We start from the raw sequence: 11,430 nt of genomic DNA on the forward strand, positions 1-11,430 counted from the left end.
CCAACCTTCTGATCATTGAGTCAGAGCCTTAACCACTGAGCTCCCACCTTAAAAAAAAAAAAAAAAAAAGCATTGGCACATAAAATGTTTTGCTCACAGATTATATTATAAATTGTTTTTTGTGTGTGTGTGTGTGTGTGTGTGTGTGTGTGTGTGTGTGTGTGTGTGTGTGTGTGTGTACTTTGTATAATCAAACGTAACAGGACAGTAATAGCTACATCATAATTTCCACACACACAAACACATGCACACTCGTTAGTTACGGTGTGTTGATCCGGAGCTCAACAACTCGTATTTTCTCCAATCAAAAACAAATTGTTGTGGTTAAATAGTTGAAGGTGTTGGTAGGCAACAAGGAAACAGGAGCACCAAAACACAAGCTAGCTAAAATCTGAGGTAAATGATTTAGCCAGCTAGCACACTATTTTTTATTATTATTACAGGGACAAGGTGAATGGACTCGAAACTTGATAAATGACACAAAATCATCAGGAATGTCAATGTTTTCCCTCAGAGGTGAATTTTCCACTAAAATCCTTCTGTTAGCTAAAATTATCCTGTTGTTATACTCAGCAACCACAAGATTCTGTGTAAATAATTAGTAGCAATTCAAAGCCAATGGATCATAATGATGACTCTTACATAAACACTAGCTACATTCAAAGACCACACACAAACACACACACACACACACACACACTTGTTTTTGTTCTAGCCTTTTCCTAGCGTGAAGCTGCCATGTCGTATATCAGCACAGCAAAATGACAAATGTATTCCACATATTTTCCTTATCACATTCCACATCTAATGATTTCCACCTGAACAAATGCACACGTTTTGCGTAACCTGCCTCAAGACGTCTCGACGGGCGTGAAGAACCGCATTCCAGCAGCCGATTAGCGTTTCGGTTATATTTTAGCATGTAAATTAGCCGTAAAACGTTTTCAAGGTGCCACTGAAATTCTCACAGTAGTCGCAATATAGACATTAATGTGTAAACTAGGGCTCACGTTACGGCTCACGGCTCAAGTTTTCTCTCCTTTTATTCCATTTTAAAGGGTTACGTTCACGTTCATATACACGTTTCAGTGTTCCAATGGTATACAAGATACACTTTTTGGACAAAAAGTATTGGGACACCTGACTTTTCCACTGATTTTGCTTCTTCTCCAAACTGTTGACACAAAGGTGGAGGAAACCTAAACCAGTTCCACATGACAATGCCCCTGTGCACAATGTGAGCTCACAGGCTCTGATCTCAAACCTATGGACACCTGACCTCATAAGATTGAATGATTCTTAAACATCTGTTTGCTTTTATAATATCCTCCACTGTTCAAGGAAGATGTTCCACTAGATTTTGTGGAGATTCATTCAGCCACAATGGTGTTAGTAAAGTCAGGTACTGAATGTAGGTGAGGTGAGGAGACCTGAGGTGCAGTCAGTGTTCACATTCATCCCAAAGGTGTTCAATAGGGTTGAAACTCTATAGCAGGAGATCTTTCACTTCAACCCATGTTTTGTGTTGTATTGTGTTTTATTGTCTGGCACACTTAATAAAAAAAGTATTAAATCTGAGAAATTCTGAGACTTTTTTCTTCAGGCCTCTGTTTATTAAAGTTTATTCACACTGTCACTTTGTACATAATAATAAAAACTTCTGATTTATTGGAGTAAACCATGTTAGAGTATGGAATTTCCCCCTTCTCACTTACAGTACGTTAGAGCAGATGGAGCTTCATTTCACAACTTTAACTCTGACTGTTACAAAGCCTTGACCCTAGAGACTCCTTCAATACATGTTAAACTGACATGAAGCCTCCTTACAGTAAAACTTCACAATCTTATTGATTAGATACAGGTTTTTATTTTTATATTTCATGTTTATTTTATTCTATAAATTTGGTTGCCTTATTTTTTTATTCTATTCTACACTTTTAAGTTCATTTCTATTCCCATGGAATTCATTAAAGTTTTTTTTTATTTTAATTTATTTTCTAATATTTTTTATTCTATTAATAGTTCTATTCTTTTCCATTATATTATATCACATTATATTATATTATATTATATTATATTATATTATATTATATTATATTATATTATATTATATTATATTATATATTCTGTGTTTTATTCCTATATGTTGTTCTTTTTAATTCTATTAAATTCTATTCTATAGTTTTCTAACCCTTTATTTTATTACTTTATTTTATATTCTATTTTATATTCTATATTTTAGAGTCTTTCATTTCTTTATGTTCTTTTCTATTCTATTTGTCCATTTTCTATTCTATTTGTCCATTTTCTATTCTATTCTATTCTATTCTATTATATTATATTATATTATATTATATTATATTATATTATATTATATTATATACATTTAAGTTCTGTTACTTTCTATTTCTTCAGGTATTAATTTTTTTTAATTCTATTAATTTGTTAATTCATTCTATTATAGACAAGTCTATAGTGCACTATTCCTTTATGTTATGTTCTTTTTTATTATTATTATTATTATTTATTCCATGGTTCTTTTGAGTTCTACATATTTTTTCTAATTTACTGTATCAAATTGCATTATGTTTAATTCTATTGAATTCTGCACTGTTCTCTGGTCTAGTGTTCCATTTTTGATTGTAAGTACATGTATGTACCAGCAGGTATTATTTTAGCTCTGATATTAAAAGCCGAGAACTAATTTCTGAGGAAGTGTATCTGAGTTCACCCCATCCTACATTAATGTGCAGTTGGGAAGAAAGTCTGCACTTAATCATCACCCAGATGTTTTGTCCTAAAAAGGGCAACATGATCCAAAACAGGACTTTGTGTCTGAGGTTTGAAAGACACTAACTGCCACACAGACTCCTTTTAATAATGAGTAATGGATGTGCAGGTCCACGTGCACCACTCCACTCTTGCCCCGGTGTGTTCCTGACCCAGGAGAGTGTTGTAGTGCTGCTCTTTATAGCTGACAGGCTGAAGAACGAGCGAGGAACCGAGGCCCATGTGGGAGGAGGAAGATATGTGACTGTGTTCAATCAAAAGACCCAAGCTGCCGGTGGAACAAAGAACCTTAAAAGGTGAAGTCTGAGTACGGTGAGTTAAAGGTGCTAAAGAGAACTCAAAGTGGGAGAGGTGGAACTGTCAGTCTCAGTGTGACTTTCTGAAAGAATTGATACCAAAGAAATTATTTTACAAACCACTCTTTTAGCTGAGTCAATCAAAGGAATCTATCAATCTGGAGAGTTCTATTCAATTCATTTTATTTCTATTCTATTCTACTGAATTCTATTATTTTGTATACTGTTTTTGTATTCTATTCTGTACTATGTACTATTCTCCTCTATTCTTTCTATTCTATTCTTCTGTTTTCTAATCAGTTCTACTCTATTCTATTATATAATGTTGTAAACTGTTTTCTATTCTATTCTTTTCTATTCTATTCTATTCTATTCTATTCTATTCTTTTTCAATCCATTCTACTCTATTCTTCCATTTTGTATACTGCTTTTGTAATCTATTCTATTCTATTCTATTCTATTATTTTCTATTCTATTCTATCCTTTTGTTTTCTAATTAATTCTACTTTATTCTATTATATAATGTTGTGCACTGATGTTCTCTATTCTATCTATTTTAATTTATTCTATTCTACTCTATTCTATTATTTTGTATACTGTTTTTTAATCTATTCTATTCTATTCTGCATTGTTTGATTTATTTTTATTTTATCATGTTGTACAACATGTTTTTTTATGTCTTAGATATTATTCTGTGCAGTTTTGTATAATTTCAGTGTGTTTTCTGTTCTGTAATATTCTCTTCTATTTCATTCTATAGCTTCATTCTATTTTTTATTGTATGACATTGTATAGTGTTTGATTCTGTTCCATTCATCTGTGTTCTTATCTCCAGTGTCCAGTTCCTATGATGGACTCTAACATCCATCGTCCAGTCTGAAGAAAAAACCCAGCGGTGTTTATTTCCCTGTTTCACAATTCTCATGACTGTTCTGGGAGTCGAGCCTTGACCCTGCTGACTGACATCTGAAAGAAAGCACTACACACACACTCACACACTCATTTGGCAGGAAATCAGAGCAGTATCAAGCTCAGCTTACGTCTTTTCCTCGGGAGGAATGAACCATTTGTTTGTACTAGGACTGACTTTAAATCCCCGATGATTTTCTGCTCCTTAAATAAAGGATACAATAATGGCTTTTCGTGTAGCACACTGTATTTTAAACAGAGAGTCGTCGCCTACTCCTTTCAAAAAACCTCCCAACAATACACATATTCATAAAAACACATCCAGCCAGCATCTGCAAGCCACATCAGCTATTTCTGTCAGCTTTGTTTTTGTTACTGTTTCTATACGTGTCTAAAGATTTACTCAAGCTTTTTCCCCGGTTATATAAGTTATATAGCTCAGGGCATAAATGTGTGAAGTGAAATGTAGTTCTATCACAATCTGCAGTGTTACGGCTCTAGAATACTGTTTAACATCATCCGTGGTCATTTTTCCAGGAAGTGGTCAACATGCTTAACATTGAAGTCAATGAGTGACCCATAACAAGCCCTTACTGAGTGACTAACTGACTGAAACACACACACACACACACACACACACACACACACACACACACACACACACACTCATTGCTCGAAGGTTTAACTGCGATAGTAAAAGTGACTTTCCCAGCATTACTGGCGTCCACTGTTTAAAACACAGATAAGATGATCATTCAATAAAATTCCCACCAAATGAGTGTGCAAAAAAAATAATCCAGCAATAAAGCAGCTAATTTATTAAACACGTACGCTCCTGGTTTTCTTCTCGTCTCCTGATTTCCACATTACTGACACTTTCTTTGTGAACGAAAGATTAAGATAGTGAAAGATAAGTGTTTTATTTACGATATTAAAAGTGACGGCCATGTTTTACTGAGTAACTGTTCATTTACTGTTCGTTTATTAATCTGTCGTTTTACTTTATATTTAACTGTTCTTTATGCTGCTATAACAGCATTTATATTATCTATCTATCTATCTATCTATCTATCTATCTTGCTATCTATCTATCTATCTATCTATCTATCTATCTATCTATCTATCTATCTATCTATCTATCTATCTATCTATCTATCTAGTTTTCACTTTAAAAAGTAATGAATTACTTTAACTAAATTAATTAATTAAGATTAAATTGTCACAATCGAATAAATTAATATATTGTATAATAAAAAAAAACGTCCCAGGTTATATTTAAAGTAAATGGTAAATTTGTGTAAATGGATGAGGTCTTCATCTACATGCACTGGTCTTAAAGCAGGAGGAGGAGCTTTCATTTATTTATGTCTTTTCAGATATTTAGAATTGTTTTTACATAAATAAATCAATCAATCAATCAATATTAATAATCATAAGAAATTAAAGTAATTAAATAAGACAAATAATAATTCATTCAGTAAAACTTGCAGTTGTTTTGGATCATTGCTCAGTTCAGAAATGAAATTCTCAAAACTACTTGTTCAGCCTCCACGTCATGTCGTCATTTGTGCTCATCATGAGAACATTTCTTGTTGCTTTGATCAAATTGCGAACGCTTTTGTACATGAATATAATTGATTGTGTACGAGTGTCTGCTGTTTCCTACATTATCAGTTGTTTATTTCATGTTGATCAAAATATATTCTACTGGTTTCACCTGAATAGTTTTAACCCCCAAAAACATCTCAGCATCAGTTCATTGTGTACGTCAGCGAATGTAAAATGATTAAACCAGTCGTCATCAACTGTCATCTGAAATTCCTATTACACTTTTATTTGTAAAAGTGCTGAATTGATGAATTGTGCAGATGAATCTTGAACGTCACTAATGAAGGCGAGTGAACGACATCAGATCGACCAATCATCAACCAGTTCTCTAAAACAGGTCAAAGGTGAATCTGGTGAAGCTTCTTTCGATCTGGAGAGTGAAAACAGACAAAACACAGAATTACACATTCTTAAAATGAATCAACAACCAAGAAACAAACAAACACCAGTACAGTAAAAGTGTGAATCCTGTCCGGTCTTTTACAATCAATATAAATCAAATATCCAATCAAATTAATTAATTTGTGCTGAAATTCAGATCCCAAACAGTCAAGTGTATTTTCAGTCTCTGTGATCCAAAGCAGAGTTTATAACAGGAAATCCTGAAAACACGACTAAACATTTTATAATTTTGTTTGTAAACAATCACAAAGACACTTTTCATTCTGATGGGAATGAGATGTTCATTGACACAAATTTTTGAAAAAAGTTCAGGCTTTTGCAAGAAATCCAGTGTTGCGCTGTTTGTACACATTGTTCTGAGAAATTGCAACTGAGAAAAACTTTAATGCAATTAACATTAATACAATTCTAAATCAAGCAAATAAGAGATAAAGAAAATAAAGAATTAAAAATATATATAAAATTAAAAGCCATAATGATGTTAAAAGTTAAACGGTTAAATGGATGTTAAATGGTGAATATGAAGTGATTCCGAGCTCTTCAGTTAATTGTCGAGTTTTATAGAATTAATAGAAGTGAATGAGGAGAGGATTGTCGAGTTTTATAGAATTAATAGAAGTGAATGAGGAGAGGATTGTCGAGTTTTATAGAATTAATAGAAGTGAATGAGGAGAGGATTGTCGAGTTTTATAGAATTAATAGATGTGAATGAGGAGAGGATTGTAGAGTTTTTATAGAATTAATAGAAGTACATGAGGAGAGGATTGAGGGATTTTTCTGCACCCTGTAATGTGGGAGTAAAGCAGTCCATGTGCTGCTCGTCCACGCGGTTATAGGAATTTGGAAAATGAGTTTCCTGTACGGAAAAATCCGGGAAGGATCCTACAACACAGACAAGAACATGAGAGTGGAACTATTGTAGTGTGTGGGATTTGTGATGTGCAGCGCCACTTAGTGGTCAAAACATCAATGACACTACATCACTCAATCATTTCACACGATTAGTTTTTCCTGGTTGCTTTGGAGCGTTTCTTAGCTCAGAAATGATATTTTTAAAACTACTTCTTCAACCTCCTCATGTGCACATTCATATAATTGATTGTATACAATTCTCTGCTGTTTCCTACATTATCAGTTTTGTCACGTTGATCCAAATCTATTATATTGGTTCTCACCTGAATAGTCCTAAACCTCAAAATAGTTAGTCATCAGTGTGCCTAGACTGTGATGTTGTAGTGTGAATATACCTTCTGTAACACACAAATACATGTACGAATATCTGTATTGCATTAGTGTATTTTTTTTCCACACAGGACTGCAGGATTACCTCATGGGGTGGCAAAAGACCCCTTTTCACACCTCAGCAAGAGGAGACTATTTGCACCATAGTCCGAGCAAACAATGCCATTAGGCTAAGGGAAAAACAGAGGGCATCTTAAGTATCGACAGGGTGTTAAAGACTCCACATCAAACTGCTGTACCGCGTACCATGTGAAAGGAGCGGTGACAGTGTAAAGGAGCTACGGTACCAGTATGTACAGATAAAACATCTTCATACAGTAACTAATTTACATAAACTTCTTATAGTGACTTACACACACTACAGTAAGTGTGACCCATATACATGTATAGCTGTAGGAAAAACAACATGCAATGTGGGTGCATTTGATGTATCTTATGAAATTAAATGTATAATTAATTGGGTATCTTCTGGGTTGGAGCGTAAGATAGGAGTCAAGCGAAACACCACACTACTTCATATACGTGGATGAGGCTGGCAGGGTCAGTCATATTCCCCTTATAGGCCCATACAACACACAGCATCTCCTCACCTTCTTAAAGATCCTCTATAGGACTCTAATCCCTAATGAGAGGGCTCCATTTTGAGATGATTTACCAAAGTGTGATACTTTGGAATACTGTAAGTTTCCATCACTCAAACAGCATCAGGCAATGGTTTTTGACCCATAACAGGAAGGTGATGCAATGCCCCCCACCCTCTTCCTCCATTCCTCCACCCAATCGAGGAGTTGGGAAGACGTGATTGCGAGCCACATGCTCCGATGACCCTGCTGGTTGCCATGGATGCAGCATGTGAGGAGATCAGAATCCTGCAGAGCTTTCCAGAAGTTTTCTTTCAACATGGCGTACTGCAAAGGAATGAAAATCATATTTTCCCCCATTGTGCTTTTCTTTTCTTCGTCAGTCCATTAATGCAGTACAATAAGTGTGAATCCTGTACAGAGGAAATTCAGCCTTGTGCATTTTCAGTCACTGTAACCCAAACCGTAGTTGACACCAGGAGACACACTGGTTAGATTTATCATGGCAGTGAAGCACACTTTGAACCCTGCATAGAATCCTACACAGTGCACAAAATGAAATTGTTTAACGAATTACCAATCTAGGGTGATCTATACATCTTTAAATAAATAAATCAATCATCATGTCAGTTAAACAAGGGACCAACTCCATTTTTGTCTATCTTGTATTTATTTTTGTTCACAGAGTAAAAACCGACGACACAATTCTTTTTTACTTACAAAAAAAAAAAACAATAAAAAAAAAAAAAAAAAAAAAAATGTAAGTCACAAATGGAGCATCATAAATACACACAATCCAACAGGATGAAAATACTTCGTTGTGGATGGGTACAGTGTTACAAAAAAGTGTCCCAAATCCGATGCTGAAAGCATGCAGATGTTTACACAGGTGTGGAATGGAGGAGGCGGAGTTTCCAGGTGCACTGACTGACAAGAGAGGAAGACGAAGAGGATGAGGAGAGAGCTTATAACCACATGCACTAGGATTCGCTGAATGGCAGACGGGAGTGATGAATAAACGCAGGCTTTGTGTGTGTGTGTGTGTGTGTGTGTGTGTGTGTGTGATGAAATGATCTATAAAGTCCAGGTTAAACACTCTCCATCATCATCAGGTTGAATAATCCTATACAACACACACACAAAAAAAAACATCAAACACTCGGATCAAACCATAAATTGAAATCTCTGTACACTGATTCGTTGTTCAGACTGCCGTAGAGGGAATAGACTTACCGCTCTGGGCTTTTTATTCATCTTCATGTCAAATCTACAAACAAGAAACAAAAACAACGAGTTACATCCTTCACACAGGAAGAGACGTGTTTCTCCGTTATCACCTTCATCTTTTAATCATCATCATCGCTGCTTTTTAACTTATATATATATATATATATATATAAAATAATAGTAAAAAGTTGACATGCAGAATGAAACTACGCACACAACTGACTACAACTTCAACAAACCATCCAGCTAAAGGAGCTGAAAACAAGCTGCTAGAAAAAAAGCAAGTGATGGAAAAAAAAAAAACAGAATAAAGGGAGGAGGAGATGCAGGAGGGACAGGAGGTGAAGTTCAGACTTACTCAAAGTCATAATCGAACATGGCGGAGGGGCTGAGGGGGCAGCATTAGGGGAGGAGAGAGAGAGAGAGAGAGAGAGAGAGAGAGAGAGAGAGAGAGAGAGAAAGAGAGAGAGAGAGAGAGAGAGAGAGAGGTTAGTACACTAGACTGGCTCTGCCCTATACGATGCTCCTGTTCCCTCAGTAAGATCAAAGACATTACGTAATACTTTAATGAAAACAGAAAGATTATAAATGAATACGTAACGGCACATTAACAGAGAGCCGTGAATCCAGTGTGGGCGATTCCACCAGAGTAACCATGCTGTGTTTACACGTCGATTTAAAATCATCAGAACAGACGTCTACTCTACAACTGAAACAAACATGGTACAGAGAACTCTATTCAAAACCTACACCTTCAAGAAGTAGAAAACTACAGAATAGAATAAAGAGCACTGTAGAATAGAACTAAGTAGAAAACTATAAAATAGAAACGATTAAAATAGAATACAGCACTATAGAATAGAAAATAATAGAATACATTGAAGAGCTCGCTGTTGAATAGAACAACAAATAAAACTACAAAATAGAATTAAATAACGCTATGTTTCTTTTTATTCTGTTTATTTCTGCATTTTGCCTGAAGCCTTAGTTAAGAATTTCAACGTACAAACCGTCACTGACAATCTGTACATATTACAAATACAAATGTATACTTTTAACTCTAATAGAGTAGAGTAGAGTAGAGTAGAGTAGACTAGAACAAAATACCAAACTACATAAAATACAATAGATCAAATAGAATAAAACAATAGCGCACTGTGGGACATAATAGAATAAAAAAATTCAGAATATAATTCTGCTATAGAATAGAGCACTGTTAAATAGAACAAAATAGAAAACTACAGAATAGAGTAGAATAGAGTAGAGTAGAATAAAGGCATATAGAATGATATAGAAGAGTAGAATAAAATGGAATAGAATATAATACAAAACTAAATAGAATACAATAACAAAACAACAGTGCACTATAGAAAAGAATTCTAACACGTGTGTGTTTACAGATCACAGTCAAAAAAATCATCAGTCACTCTTTGTCTCCCTTACTGCCCAAGTGTTTCTCTCTCTCTCTCTCTCTCTCTCTCCCCCATCTCTCAGTCTCTCTCTCTCTCCCCATCTCCCCTCAGTCTCTCTCTCTCGGTCTCCCCCCCTCTCTGGTTCTCCCTGTCTCCCCTCAGTCTCTCTCTCTCTCTCTCTCTCCCCCCCCCCCCGTCTCCCCTCAGTCTCTCTCTCTCTCTCTCTCCCCCCCCGTCTCCCCTCAGTCTCCCCCCCCGTCTCCCCTCAGTCTCTCTTTCTCTCTCTCCCCCCCCCGTCTCCCCTCAGTCTCTCTCTCTCTCTCCCCCCCCGTCTCCCCTGTCTCTCTCTCTCTCCCACCCCGTCTCCCCTCAGTCTCTCTCCCCCCGTCTCCCCTCAGTCTCTCTCCCCCTGTCTCCCCTCAGTCTCTCTCTCTCTCAGTCTCTCTCTCTCCCCCCATCTCCCCTCAGTCTCTCTCTCTCCCCCCATCTCCCCTCAGTCTCTTAGTCTCTCTCTCCCCCCGTCTCCCCTCAGTCTCTCTGTCTCTCTCTCCCCGTCTCCCCTCAGTCTCTCTGTCTCTCTCTCCCCGTCTCCCCTCAGTCTCTCTGTCTCTGTCTCTCTCCCCCGTCTCCCCTCAGTCTCTCTCTCTCTCTCTCTTTGTCTCTTTGTCTGTGTCTCTCTCTCTCTCCCCCCCCCGTCTCCCCTCAGTCTTTCTCTCTCTCTCTCTCTCTCCCGCCCTCTCTCTCTGTCTCCCCCCCCTCTCTCTCTCTCCCCCCCGTCTCCCCTCAGTCTCTCTTCCCCTGTCTCCCCTCAGTCTCTCTCCCCCTGTCTCCCCTCAGTCTCTCTCTCTCTCTCCCCCCCCTCTCTCTCTCTGTCTCTCTCTCCCCCCCCCTCTCTCTCTGTCTCTCTCCCCCCCGTCTCCCCTCAGTCTCTCCCCCCCCTCTCCCCCCCCCCCGTCTCCCCTC

General features: G+C 37.0%; 2 protein-coding genes across 3 annotated transcripts in view; one reads left to right on the plus strand and one right to left on the minus strand.

Annotated features, from left to right (window-relative positions):
• fhl3b (four and a half LIM domains 3b) overlaps window positions 1-1,582 on the plus strand; it is a 19,359-nt gene extending 17,777 nt beyond the window's left edge. The window contains exon 7 of the mRNA XM_083546895.1: window positions 41-1,582. The gene's annotated coding sequence lies outside the window, so the exon portion shown is untranslated. The remainder of the gene's footprint in view (window positions 1-40) is intronic.
• A 6,897-nt stretch (window positions 1,583-8,479) lies between these two features.
• The window catches only part of meaf6 (MYST/Esa1-associated factor 6), a 14,346-nt gene continuing 11,395 nt past the window's right edge, over window positions 8,480-11,430 (minus strand). The window contains exons 6-7 of one of the 2 annotated variants that reach the window (XM_083545783.1): window positions 9,062-9,095; window positions 8,480-8,951 (exon numbers count right to left, since the gene is read on the minus strand). In XM_083545783.1, coding sequence (XP_083401909.1) covers window positions 8,937-8,951; window positions 9,062-9,095 — 49 coding nt within the window. In that variant the 3' untranslated portion in view covers window positions 8,480-8,936. Of the gene's footprint in view, window positions 8,952-9,061; window positions 9,096-9,394; window positions 9,444-11,430 lie in introns of those variants that run through there. The other variant, XM_083545784.1, reaches the window with a different exon arrangement.

This window comes from Silurus aristotelis (assembly GCF_946808225.1).
Source record: "Silurus aristotelis genome assembly, chromosome: 7".
NCBI lineage: Eukaryota > Metazoa > Chordata > Actinopteri > Siluriformes > Siluridae > Silurus > Silurus aristotelis.